Below are 14,156 nucleotides of genomic sequence, written 5' to 3'. Positions count from 1 at the left end.
TATATCTTCCCCAGTATCTTCTATCAAATTTATTTATTTTATATGTTCTCACCGAAAGAGATGGCTGACATGTTAGATGATGCTTTCCCACTTATGCCCCAAGCATGTAGTCGGCTCTGTGCCTGGTAAACTCCATTTGGCCAGGCTGTTGGAAAGAGAATTTCTTCTGAAGCTGCCTTCTGTTTGTCAGTCAGTGATAAATCTATTCTGAATTGCATAGTTCCTCACTGTCTGTCTTTCTATTCCATTAGGAAAAGAGGATCACTTTAATGTTACAGCAAGTCGAAGAGCTGAGGGCTTAAGGCCTGTCTGTCTGGTGGTGGTCATGAGTGTGTATGTATGTCTGTGTGCGCACGATGCCATCCACCCGCGCTGATGCTTCAAAGGTCTAATGTAGCCAAAGCACTGATAAACACTTTGCGAGAACCCTGGAGAGGGACCGCATGTCAAGTTGTCTAGGTCTGTCTTCGTACACATGCACACACATACACATGCACACACCCAGACGCACAGACACAAAGAGCCCCTCTGACCCTCCTGCAGAATGTATTATATCAAAAGTATGACCTAAAACTGCCTCTCCTCCCTCTTAGCCTCCTCCTCAGCTCCTCTGAGTGCCCAATCTAAGCGGCAGGCTAACATTTCTAGTCCTGCTCAACGCGTCTTACCATCTTGTTACAGATGAGTGGATGCCAATGCATGCCGCTGGCACTCTTCTTCCGAGCGTTTGCTGTTTTAATGATATCAAGGGTAATGATGCCTCAGAAATATCAAATGCAACATTAGCTTACTGTCCTAAAAAAACGTCTCAGTATGCAGATGTGTCTGAGCACCGTGGAGATGTGGAGTCCAAGAAAATTACTTTTATGCAGTTTAAAATTGGCAGCCTGTAATCTTGATCTATTGTTTCCCATGAAAAGAGATGTTATTAAGTACCTGCAAACAGATTTTTTTACCTCTAACTTAATTCCTATAAATGTATTCAGTACGTGTGGAGGTGGTGAAGTGGGTCAGCCATCATTAGTGAGATCTTGACAGAGTGCTTGCTGGCTATTTAGGGAATAATGTTGCAATGAACCATTAGTTTCAATTTGTCAGTTGTCACAGTGAAGAGGATTATCTTCCTGTGACCAAATGCATCACCATCACGCTTCTCTGCTCAGTCCCTCTTTGTATATTTTGAATACAGGAACACTTTTGTTAAAAATGACCTTTAGCATCTTCAGACATTATACTGTACATTTTCTTTGTTTTTCAGAGTAGACAACATTTTGCCTTTGTTTGGGGATCCTGCTTTATCAGGTTAGATTTTCAAAGGAGAATGGAGTGTGCAAAGTGACAGGTCACGCAACAATACCGGTCTCAAGTTAACCTCAAAACTAGCAGAACTAGGAGAAACTCCTCAGTCTGGTGCCTTGCCCAGCTCCATGTGAAAATAATGTTTTGTTGAATGTGTTTTGAATATTCACTATTATATTATAATAGTGAATAATTGAACAGAAATGTTACCTCTTTTGGATTTTTTTGTTTTTTTTACCCCATCAATCCTCATGAATATAGATGGTAATTTGTTTGCAATTACCCTTGTGTATCTGACAAGGCATGCTTGACTCAACACAGATTTTTTTATTATTGATGCTCTCATGTGAAAGATAAGGCATACATATTGATATTTCACAGAGTAGATGAACATGTCGCTTGGCTACTATACAGCCCATTAAGCCTACTCTGCCCTAAAATGCCATCAGCTGTTACTGTGTGCTTTTTAACTGATTTTAGAGCAGATATGTTTCTGTTTCCGGTTAAATGCAGAATTCTAAACAGTGCTTGGATGTCGTTAGCACTGATCTGTGATCTTTAGCTTGCTATTTGGAAGTACACCTGGTGAGCTAAGGTTTGTGACAAGCATACTGTATTTATGTGGGTGAAAGTGTGTGTATGCTTGTACACGGCTGAGTGGCTGACATGTTAGACCAGAGTCTGATTGGATTCCACGCTCCAGAAACATTAAACCCAGTGACTCATAGAGAGAGGTTGAAGTGAGGTGTGTGTGCATGTGTGTGTCAATGCAGTGTCTCCACACTGCATGTGTTTGAATGCATATCTTTGCACAAATACATTGGGTTTTAATGTCCGTCTCTATATGTGTGTTCGGAAGAGATTACATATCTGTGTGTGTGTGTGTGTGTGTGTGTGTGTGTGTGTGTGTGTGTGTGTGTGTGTGTGTGTGTGTGTGTGTGTGTGTGTGTGTGTGTGTGTGTGTGTGTGTGTGTGTGTGTGTGTGTGTGTGTGTGTGTGTGTGTGTGTGTGTGTGTGTGTGTGTGTGTGTGTGTATGTGTGTATGTGTGTGTGTGTGTAAAGAGCTGCTTGCTTTAGACTAGTCCAATGCAGGAAGAGAGTTCAATTGTCCTTCAGAACAAGGTCAATGAGCTGTGCCCTATCTCCCTGCTCCATCTATTAGCTGTCCAGTGGAGGGTCTGGGGATGGATGGATAGAAAGCTTCAACCCAAAGTTTAACACAATCACCTGCAGGTGCTGAAGGTTGCTGTCAAGATGTTACAGATTACTGATAACCTTAATTTAAAATTGTAATTGGTGGAATAATCCATTGGATGGATGTGTTTAATTAACAGTCAGGACTCCAGCTCCTTAACACTGATTCCTCTTAACTCTTATTCTTCAGGCTATCTTCTTCTTTTGGTTGATTTCGTAGGATTTCTGAGACATCCACTTTTAAAAAAGTTAATAATTGTGTTTTTTTGAATTCCATTATAACAACATGGATTTCAATTACAGTTTGTTGACTGAAATCCTACTATATCTAATCTATTGTCTGTCATATCTGACCATCTATCTTCTTCTGTTATCTGCTATTAAATCTGTCTGCCTGCTGTTCCCATTTGGTGGGAAAGTACATTTCTACTCCTGTATATATCAATGGATCTAGCACCCCATGTGCTTCTCTGAGCATCTGTTTCCTTTCCAATCTCCCCCTTCTCTTTTGCTTGTTAATGTTAATGATTCGGGGGTGCTCAAAAATTCCATTGAAAGTAGCTCATATCACTTATTTGAAAGCAATAAGGCAAATTTTACAATCTTAAGTCTTCTGCAGAGTATTTTTTTTATATTGCAAGATGTCTGATTTCAAAGGAAATCATCTGATTTACCCTGCAGAACAAAGGGAAATTCCTTTCTGACAAAAACAAACAGGTAGATTAGCTTCAGAGGCTTTAAATATGTTTATCTAGTTCAGAGAACCCACTGAAACAAAACAACTTGCATAGAGAACAGAACTGCGGGGGCTGGGCAGGTGGCATCCTCATCTTTGAAACAGAAAGAAGCAGGGTTTTCATATGAGGAGACACTTCACTTTAGTAAGGACAACATAGACTACACAATATGGACATAGTCTCGGTAACATCGCCCATAGGTTTCTAAAGAGCCACAATGAAGCTCAATGTTGGTGGCCCTTAATTATACATAACTTTAAGCCTTTGTATATAAAAATTCCGGTACAGTAGTCATGAATTTGAAAATTGGCTATAGAGACCGAAACAGTTTTGTGGGTTTTTTTTGTGAAAATGTTTATTTGTGCTGTAAAATTGGACATTTTTACATTGGATCACTCACCTTTGGAGCCAGCCTCAGGTGGCCATTTGAAGGAACTGCAGTTTTTGGCACTTTTGCGTTGGCTTTATTCTTTGCCCAGCTTTTATAATAGGATTGATTTGAGATACTTAGTGAGATACTCAGTGAACTAACTAAAAATTGTCTTAAATGGGCTGTACTCAATATTCAGAACCTTGATGTAGCAGCAAACATACTATGTAAATATATAGTAAAGTTATGGCGTCATGAGAATTAAATCACTCTATTTCTCTCTCTGTGTGTGTTGTAATTCAAGTTACTGTGTTTAATGGTTTGTTTGGATATCCTGTCTGAGTCTTGAGCATTGATATCAGACACTGAGGGCTGTCGCAAAACGTATGTATTTCACGATTTGGGAAATGGTCAGTGAGCATCGTGTGGCGTCATCTTTTTCTCAGTTGTTTTGGCAATGTGTCAAATAGTAAGTCAATGCCTATGATTTAAAAAAACAACAACTTATAACACTAACTGACATTGATGTAGGATTGGGTTTAATTGGGTTTTATTGGCTATTAATTAATAAAGCAAATAATCGATCAGACACTGATATGCCAAAAGTATCATAAATATAAAGTGCTTTTTTGTATACTGTATATTGCTGCTTCAGTGTTCTGTTGTTACGGTGCCTAGAAACAAAGGACTCAGTTTAAATGTTTTGGACCCAGGGGGACCTAGGGATGGGGGGGAAAAAAACTAAAGAAGAATATGATAGGTAGATGCCATCCAAAATCTTTTGTAATGTTAGATGTTGTGTAGGAATGGGTTTAACACAGCCTGTGTTGCTGTGAATTTCAAACACTAGCTTAAGTTTTTTATCCATGAAGCATACATTCGATGAACTGCAAGCCACCTGCCTGATCCTGTACTGAAATAAAGCTATCGAGAGTAAACCATCTTTTATGTAGCTCAATACCCCAGTGGGAACCATACTAACAAGCTTCTTATCCCAACCTTTCTGTTTATAGCCAACACACCTGGCTGAATTAGCCTTCTGCTTTTAATGAAAAACCCCTCACAAACTCCATAAACAGCACAGATGTTCAGTCTGATAGCAACACATCATCATCCTCAGGGATGAAGCAAAATGCATTTATATTTTCATAAACAAAAGCCTCTTGCTGTTTGAACAGAAAGTTTGTTTATTTTTTTTAAATAATTACTATATAACTTTGCCCAGTATTTGTTGGCACAAACACCCTACGTGACCTCCAAACCACCTGAGCTTCTGCCGGGATGCTGCTGATTCTGTTTACGTGCTCATGTTAATTAAATTACTTAGATCTGAGTGGATGATTAGCATGCTAGCAGTAATAGCTAGCAGGGAATCCAATAGCCTATTATCATAATGAGTCCCTATGGCGCACTATGTGGGTAGGTAAGAGAGAGAGAGAGAGAGAGAGAGAGAGAGAGAGAGAGAGAGAGATGGAGAGAGAGAGAGAGAGAGAGATGGAGAGAGGGGGGGGGAGAGAGAGAGAGAGAGAGAGACTTAAGTTGTTATGTCGGTTGTCCTGAGAAGAGAGTTGCATCAAAGCCAAATACACGATTCAAATTGATTTGTTCAACCTGGGTGGAATTTGATAGTGTCACTGCTGGGATGTGGCAACGGCGGAACATGCAGTGTGACAACTAAACACAAGAACATACCCTCACAGACGCATAAAAGGTTTGAATAATATTCATCATGGTATCATGGTTTCCCAGAAGTCTTGAGATACTGTAGGGTAAGAAGTAAACACATGCACAGACAACCTGTTTCTGTACAAACATTCCAACAGACACAAACAATCGAATTGTGCTGTTAAACCCCCCCTCCACAGCTGTGCCCAAACTCTGCTTATTATGCACCTGCTTCCACATACAGGGCTTCTGCTGCACATATGCTCTCGACCTTTTGTCTAATATGGTACCATGTCACATGTATCGTATGTGTTTCACTGTAATCATGGTCGCATTCATCGATCAAAGGGTTGAGATTTTGTAGGTGCAGTGGAGACCATGTTTATTTATATTTAAAAATGCATAATAGATGCTTTTCCCATGGGGCAAATTTACCTGTTTGTTTTTTTCCTGCCTCTTTATCCCTATTTATTCCCACATTCACTGCATACCCTCTCTCTTTCTTTGTTCCACCGGCTGCTAAACTTCGCTTAGTCAGAATTCCAATGAATGTGTGCTTTAAAGAGGTGCTCCCTTACCAACATGCATAGACACCAATTTGACTTTACTCTTAACTTATCTCTATAAACAGATTCTGCATAGAATCTGTATGCTATTTAACAAGATTTGGTTAGCGGAAAGTGCCCTGTTGTTAGTATAATCATGTTAGAGCATGCTTTTGTTGCATGCATGTAAACCATCCATGTGGAAAGCAAACGAGCTGGAACACATTGGCCGTCATGCAACTGCGGGACCCATCAGCTATTGTCTGAGGACAATTTAGCTTTTCGTTAGCTGTTCGTTATTATTTTTTCTTCATTTGTATTCAGATATAATGTTTACCGGGCAGCAAAATTCCAAGAGCAAATAACTCTAAATTTTAACATCATTGTGAGAAAAAGACATATTGCTGCATTCATCCCTACTCTCCCAGTGACTTTGAGTATATGCAGTGATAAGTTAACTATTTCTCACATTTTCTCTCATCAAATGTTTACATTCAAAATGAGTTCAAGTGGATGGCTGTATAAGACAGTTAAGCTAAAAAAAGTTTCATAAATTCATTCTATGTATACAATATTTAATATAATGAGATTTGTAGTATATAATCAATAATGATCATCTAATGACTGAATGATAATCTTGTTTTTTCATCCACCTGTTCTATTCGTCTTGCAGATGCCAAGGCCTGCCCCTCCAAAGATTTCCAGTGCCGCAATGGGAAATGTGTGGCGCCGATTTTTGTGTGTGATGGCGACGACGACTGTGGGGACGCCAGCGACGAAGAGAAGTGCACAGCTCCCACCTGTGGCCAGCACGAGTTCCGATGCAACGACTCGGAGTGCATCCCAGCCCTGTGGAGTTGCGACGGCGACCCGGACTGCAAGGACAAGTCAGACGAGTCCATGGAGCGCTGCAGCCGGAGGACGGAGCCTCAGAAACCTCGTTGCCCAGTGGGCGAGTTCCAGTGTGGGAGCGGGGAGTGTGTCCATATGAACTGGAAGTGTGATGGAGACGCAGACTGCAAGGATAAGTCGGATGAAGCCAACTGCCGTAAGTCATCAGTGGATTTATTGTGTTTATGTGAATGGACGGATGAGTGGATGGAAAAATAAGTGTTTAAATTATTACTAATAATGACTACTAATTATGCCTAAAGAGACTTAATTTATCCTATCAGCGAGAATTTACTGTGTAACCCCAGCATGATATAGCATTTCCCCAGTGCCATAGAACTCCAATGTAGTTGCTGTTGTCCAAAGACTATAGAAAAACCCCTTAAATAGTCCATTGACATTTCCCTTTATTAAAATGAGCATAGCCAGTGTGACATATACTGAAAGAACTCCATGACTTTGGTGAGTACGCTTAACATCACTGCACATGTTCAGGGACACAGCTACGCTTGTAATTTACATTTGCAGTATTCATGGTAATGAAGGAATATGTCATCCAATTGCAATGTTATGGTTCTTTTATGTAATGTATCTGTTCCACGACACAAAGGCTACACACACTATTTGTTTGGAGGGTCTATTTATTGTTGGTTGTTGTTTTATTAATTTCATGATCAATGTAAAAAGTCAATTTCAACCGTAGGCTTTAATGAAGGCGATTAATACACCAACAATAATGCATGTTGTGTTTGTGTATGGCTCAACACTCCTGAAGGAAAATACTTCAAAGGCTGACATGCCGTGTATTGTGAGCAAAGACTACGAGACAAATCTTGTTGTGCCACCGAATGATTGAAGGTAGATCAATGCTAACTTCATCATGATGATCCATGAGTGTGTTGCCATGCAACCGTGTGTGTGTGTGTGTGTGTGTGTGTGTGTGTGTGTGTGTGTGTGTGTGTGTGTGTGTGTGTGTGTGTGTGTGTGTGTGTGTGTGTGTGTGTGTGTGTGTGTGTGTGTGTGTGTGTGTGTGTGTGTGTGTGTGTGTGTGTGTGTGTGTGTGTGTGTGTGTGTGTGTCAGACGTGAGGGTCCATCAAGCCAGACCCCCATCTGGTCTCCTCTTCACACTCCCACGTACCACTCAGCGAGATGACAACAGCCTTGCATATATGACATGATACAAGCACACTGCGCTTCCACACACTCACAAACACACAAACACTTTCACAAGACTCAGGCAGAAGCAAGTGTTCTAACGCTGGGGACACACAGCTTACCTTAACGATGCGTGTGCGTCACAAACCTCTTGCTTTTTATTTTGCCACCCATTTTAACAGGTTACGGCAGGTTTTTTTATTGTTAAAAAAGTGTATTTCTGTTTCATATTAAAAGCCCTCTAGCATTTCTGTGGACACTAGATTCTTCTGATCTAGATTATTTTGTTAATTTGTTGGCACAAGGATTTTGTTGTATTAATGATGACCATTATCAAAGGCAAACTCAATGTAGAAAGATAGGGCTGGCAGGCAGCAGTGTGATAATACTGGACACCACAGGCGATGTAGCCACAGCAATTCATAGCAGTCATGCACAGCTAGAGTTCAAATAACGTTGTAGGTATGCACTGCATGATGGGATAGGTTTTGATGTTAATATCATCTGATAATCATATGTCAATAAGGATACAAACAAAATTCAAAAAAAAATCTTACACTTTTACATTCCAGGTCATTAGATTTTTATTCCTGCTTCCACTTCATCTTTTCATCTTCATCTAGGGTGTGTCCAACAATTAACTAAATTGTCACTAGATGCCAGATACCAATAACTGGAAGGTATCTGAAAGTGTTCTCTAATTGTGTTCACTATTTTTCCTTAAAATAAAGGTTTTTGTAGAAGTGCCTGGGTCATTTAAAAAAACGTGCTAGTACAGCAGTGGTATAGCCACAGTAGATATTCTTTCAAATTCTGAACATTAAAAAAAACAGTATTTCAAAATGATCAAAGTAGTTATAATTTGTTCTCTAATATTGATCTCCAGTGTATACGCTCACTCTAACTATAGCTATCCTGGTCACTAATCTTTATTCGTACTTCTGCTAATTGTCAAGGGTTTTTAGATTTTTATCCTTACCTCTGACTACCTTTAGCATTTTTAGCACTTTTTAGTGGCAGTTTATAGTATTTTAAGATAAACAGCTAAGCCTAGCATTGTAGCCTTACTGCTGCATTGGATATATTCTAAACATTTGTTTGCTAGCTTGCTTAAGATATAAATACATTTTTCTATTTGGAAATTATGGCATGTATAAAGCATACACAGTGACTCTACACAAACTAAAGCAAACCCAGTAACATAAGTGAATGGTGATGACTTCTGACAGAGTGACAGCAAGTGAAGTGGCCTCGCCTTGTCTACATGTGCTAGTGGAGTCATTTGTCTCAATAACCATGTTCACTATTCTACAGATATGATGAGACGGGGGCTATGTGTAATATATGTATTTGATTGGGTCTGTGTGCATGCTCATCACAATGTGAATAAGAATGCGTGAATGTGAGGTTTTTGTCAAACAAGATGTAATAGTTTTAGATGTCTGTGAAATGTAAATGAGACAGCAGAGCTCATTTTAGGGAGGTGCAACATTTCAATGTAAATTAGAAATATGACTCATTGCATATCCCCAGTTAGTTCTCTCCTCCTCCTCTATTCCGTCAAGCTTTGTTCATTCCCACAGACCCGCCCCCTGGTTAGTATCTCCCATCTTATTTGGAACATCTGTCTCAATAATCTCATGTTATTTCACAGACATGCTGTGACAAGTGACCGTGAGAAGGGTGTCAGGAGGTTCATGTAAATGAGAAATGGTCAAATTGTATCTCTAGATGGTTCTCTCCTTTCCCTCCTGCCAACATTTCTGCAGATGGCAATCCATTATTTTATCTATTCCTGTGTATTTATCATAATTAGCTGAGCTCAGATCCCAGTCATTTGGCTGGAAAAGTCAGCACAAATTGAACAAGATTATGTCTTTTGCACTTGGCTGATTTTGGCATTAATATGTGTTTATCTTTATTTTTTGTTTGAGCATTAGAAGTATGAGTCAGCTTTCTTTGTGTGTTAATGTAACTGTGTGCACGTCTTGCTGCATCATCCTGTGATATCTGTCTGTATCTGCTCACAAACGAGGTGTCAATTTCCCGAACTCTGCTCACTTGGTGCGAAACAGTGTGTGTGGCTGTGTTTTCTTCCATATTTCCAGATACAGTGATTGTGTGCCACACATTTCTGTGGTGTCTACAGCCATTGATCATGTCTGCCTCCATTCCCTTGGCAGGGCCAGTCTAAAACACAACACATGAATAATTTAACAGCCAGTTAAAAAGACGAATGAGTTAAATAAACTTGCCCTCGCCGTTAGAGCCAGCACAAATGCCCATACACGCTTCCAAATACACACATACTCAAAAGGTCACTGGATGCGGGTTTTCCTCAGACAGTGAATGAATATCTGCCTGGTTTTCATTTCCATAGGGGCTTTTTCTGTGCAGGTAAGAGTTGTGTATGACTGATTACGGTTGGATTGCAATGCACTCCCAAGTTGGCCTGATTAAAGAAGCACACAGATACTGTACACACACATATGCGCATCTTCATAGATACAGCTGAGGAAGAGAAATGATGGGCTGAATTTTTGTTGTGTGTGTTGTCTTCTGACTTGAATTTAAATGCACAACAACTCAAAATATGAAAAAAAAATCGCAGAGGATAGCACTTAGCATTTCTAAAAACACTTATTTCCAAAGTGGTCCTTGATGAAAACAACAAACACAAGGCACGGAAACATACAAAACAATGTAAACCAACAAATTACAGCATAAACCCATTAGTCCCCCTTCCAACTCCACACCCAGGGTTCAAACTCCCTCCCTTAAAAGTGAACCTTCATCACATACTGATTGCCCTTGTGTTGTCTTCCAACCATGTCAGTTTGATAGTTCTTATATTCTGGGGCACTTTTTGTGAATTATATCAAACATATGCTTAATTTCTGCAGGTGCAATATGTGTTCTGGGTGGAGCAATGAGTGTGTATCTGATAACATTAGTCTGCACTGTATTATGTTTTTAAGCTTTTGGGAGAGTCCATGCAGTACAGTCATAGTCAAAGTGGAGCTGGATTAATTAGGCAATTATAAGTTTCTTCACCTGTAATGAAATGAGTGTAATTAATTACAGTTTAGGTGTAGAATATAGAGGGTTTATTTCTCTGCATGAGCGCTCTCTTGTGTTATGAGCTTTGTATGTTCTCATAGATGAGACCAATAGATAATATTTTCACTGAAATAATAATAAAATAGGTCATGTAATTCTAATGTAGGCGTGTGTGTGGTTTGTGTCCCCCAGCCTTGCTCACATGTCGACCTGATGAGTTCCAGTGTGGTGATGGATCCTGTATCCACGGCACCAAACAGTGTAATAAAGTTCACGACTGCCCGGACTATAGTGATGAAGCTGGCTGTGTCAACGGTAAGTTTCAGATGAGTACGAGCCTTATTATATTTATCTTCATGTATGCACTTAATGCAGGTAGTGGGACTTCTACATCAAAAAGTTGTAGTAAGATGAAGTGGCAATGTAACAATTTCAGATGTATTTCTGGTTGCAAATCATCAACTTCATGCGTTTTAGTCCTCTGTCATACTTGATTCACCCTAAAACAAAACAACTTTAAAACTACTAAGGAGATTCACGGGGGATATAGTTGAGAGTTGCACAGATGGCTGCAGTTGGCTGCACTGATCCAATCTATCCCATGAGGAACTGCTTGAAGAACAAAGTTTTGCTCTTGTTTTAAATATTCTAAGAAGTGTTCAGAGTGAAACGTGTTAGTGGAAAGAGTGAGGCATGATCCACATTTACAAACAAGTTACACTGACATTTTTACTGCATATTGCATAAACATCTGAATACATAACTTGAGTTTACATACACAGAAGCTCAAGGTCATTATCAGACACTTTGCCCGACAGTGTACTTCATCTTGAAGCCTGTGTTTTCACGTGAAACTGTGACCCTGAAATGGATTTTTTTACTCGTCCCAAAAAGCTCATGGTACAGTACGCATGTACATGCACCTCACCTGTACGAAAATCTTTCATGTGAGAAGCTGTAATGTACTGTACAGATGTGTCTGTTTGTGTTTCAATCACAAACCATGGCAGTGAAACTTATTGTTTAAGGTTAACTATCTGGTTATTGGTTTCCCTCCGTCCTCATTTGTGATGTTGCTATCGGAAATATAGAAATTTTCAGCATTATTTGTGAGAGTTTGCAATTTTATCCACATCTTGCAAAGGAAAGAGCTTATCGTAACAAATAGTTGAAAAGCTTACCATTCACCATCACATCCTACATTGAATTATCTAGTTCATTGTTGCAATCCATAGTTAAATTAAATGAATGGTGTTTTTTTTTAACATTTTAACGTCTATGCAGTTTTCGTCCCAATTTTATTATTAGAGTTGGCTGGTGGAGGCAGGGGCTGGCTGTACTCACCAGCCTGCTCTGTTAAAGTACTATTCAATTATTAAAATGAGATATTTGCGTTACAAGCACTTACTTAGAACTATTTGGTCCTAACAAAGTAAAGACAGAACTACAGCTAATAATCACTGTGAAATGATGATGTGACTGTGAGGGAGAACGTTATATAGATATTTAGTTTGGTCATGTGTGTGTGTGTGTGGACGCGGTATCTATCTACAGCTCATAGTTCTTTTTCTGCTAATGTATTATTCCGTTTTTCTTCAGACAATCAGAATTTTTGAGGGGTTGAGAGATAGAGAGGCAATGTGAGCTGTGCACCAAGCAAGAGCTTGTCAGGTGGTGTACGGAGTAAAACTTTGCAAATGCAATTTAATCTTTTGAACAAAAAATAGGTTTGGTTTGCTAAAAAAAAATAATCCAATCATTGTTCGCTCAGGAACATGGGACAAATGTAAAGCCCTACCGTATGACTAATGGATGTCCTTGAAAATGAAAAAAATAGTAGTGCTTGAAAAAATACTTGATCCTTAAATTTTGTTTGTAATATCTGTCTGAACCCTTGGTGGAATGTATTACCTATGGGCTTATCTATTTTAACAGTATATCTATATTTATACAGCAGGGAGGTAAAACTAATCCATTTTTTATCAAGTAATGCCTGGTAGTAGTAGAACTACATCCAACTTTTACTGTAGTGGCATTACATTTACTGTAGCTACAGTAAATCATCTTTTACTCAATCATCAATCAACATCTTTTTATACACACAAAAAAATAAAGAAGAAAAAAACCCTTTGGAACTGACTGCCCTAGCAATCATAAAATGTAAGCAATGTGTATAACCTGTATATAATACTGATTTGGTTCAACTGTTCAGGATTTGTATAAGACGCAAACTAAAGTCCCTTAACATTGTCTGTTGTGTTTCTACCTGAACAGAGATGCAGTTCAGTAAGTGATCTCTAACTTTGTTGTGTCCTCATCACAGTTACAAAGTGCGATGGGCCGAGGAAGTTCCGCTGTAAGAACGGGGAGTGTATTGACAGCAGCAAGGTGTGTGACAATGTTAAAGACTGCAAGGACTGGTCTGATGAACCCATGAAGGAGTGTGGTAAGATAATTAGTCTCTCCTTCTCTTTGCACACGCATACTGTACATACCGAGATACTCATTAGTCATTTCACCACCACCATCACCACCAGGCATACATTGATGTGCATACGCAGTAGTATAATTGCGCTTATGCACACACTCGTTCCAGAGGATCATCAGCTGCTTCTGATGTGGGTGGTCACTCTTCTCAGTAAAAAGAGCTTCATTTGATCAAGGCAGGGTAAATCAGGACATTTCTCAACAGCCTTGTTATGATCAAAGAGCCAAGCTACTTTGCCCTCTGGTGCGATCTTAGCCAGGAAAACGTGACCGGACTCCACTACCCATAAGGAACCACACAATTTATCCACACACCATAGATAATTACCACTTAGTGAACTTAAGTCACGGATCTCACATCACATGCGATGTAATCTAGCTGCAAATAGAGTGAGGCGGTTGAGAAAAACATACCTGCTGATAAAATATATCAATTAAATGTAGCTTGTTCTGTATTAATGAAATGAATCAAGCAGTAGCCTCTTAGATTACTTAAGGGAAACGCATCTCACTCACAGCCATGCTCTGAAGTACAGCGGTCACAGTCATATGGGTATAAAATGATATGTGAGAGTGCTGCCCTTTCAGCTAGCTCTTATATCGAGGCAGATGGATGTACACTGTAATGAGATTGCCCAGTAACCACGTTATTAATGTTAAACATGATGTTTATTGTTTTTCAAGGCAAAGCTGCACCTCCGCTTTGTTTAAGCCGTGACAGACAGGTGCCATTGTCTGCAATAAGGACAACA

At 39.5% G+C, this 14,156-nt stretch overlaps 1 protein-coding gene across 1 annotated transcript in view; it reads left to right on the top strand.

The window, feature by feature from the left end:
- The window catches only part of lrp8 (low density lipoprotein receptor-related protein 8, apolipoprotein e receptor), a gene marked incomplete at its 3' end in the record, with an annotated part of 175,128 nt that overhangs the window by 121,852 nt on the left and 39,120 nt on the right, over positions 1–14,156 (top strand). The window contains exons 5-7 of the mRNA XM_083940262.1: positions 6,484–6,858; positions 11,110–11,232; positions 13,241–13,363. Coding sequence (XP_083796388.1) covers positions 6,484–6,858; positions 11,110–11,232; positions 13,241–13,363 — 621 coding nt within the window. The remainder of the gene's footprint in view (positions 1–6,483; positions 6,859–11,109; positions 11,233–13,240; positions 13,364–14,156) is intronic.

Source organism: Echiichthys vipera, assembly GCF_963691815.1.
Source record: "Echiichthys vipera genome assembly, chromosome: 3".
Classification (NCBI taxonomy): domain Eukaryota; kingdom Metazoa; phylum Chordata; class Actinopteri; order Perciformes; family Trachinidae; genus Echiichthys; species Echiichthys vipera.
The sequence above is the reverse complement of the archived record's forward strand: the minus strand, read 5'-3'. Positions and strand labels throughout refer to the sequence as shown.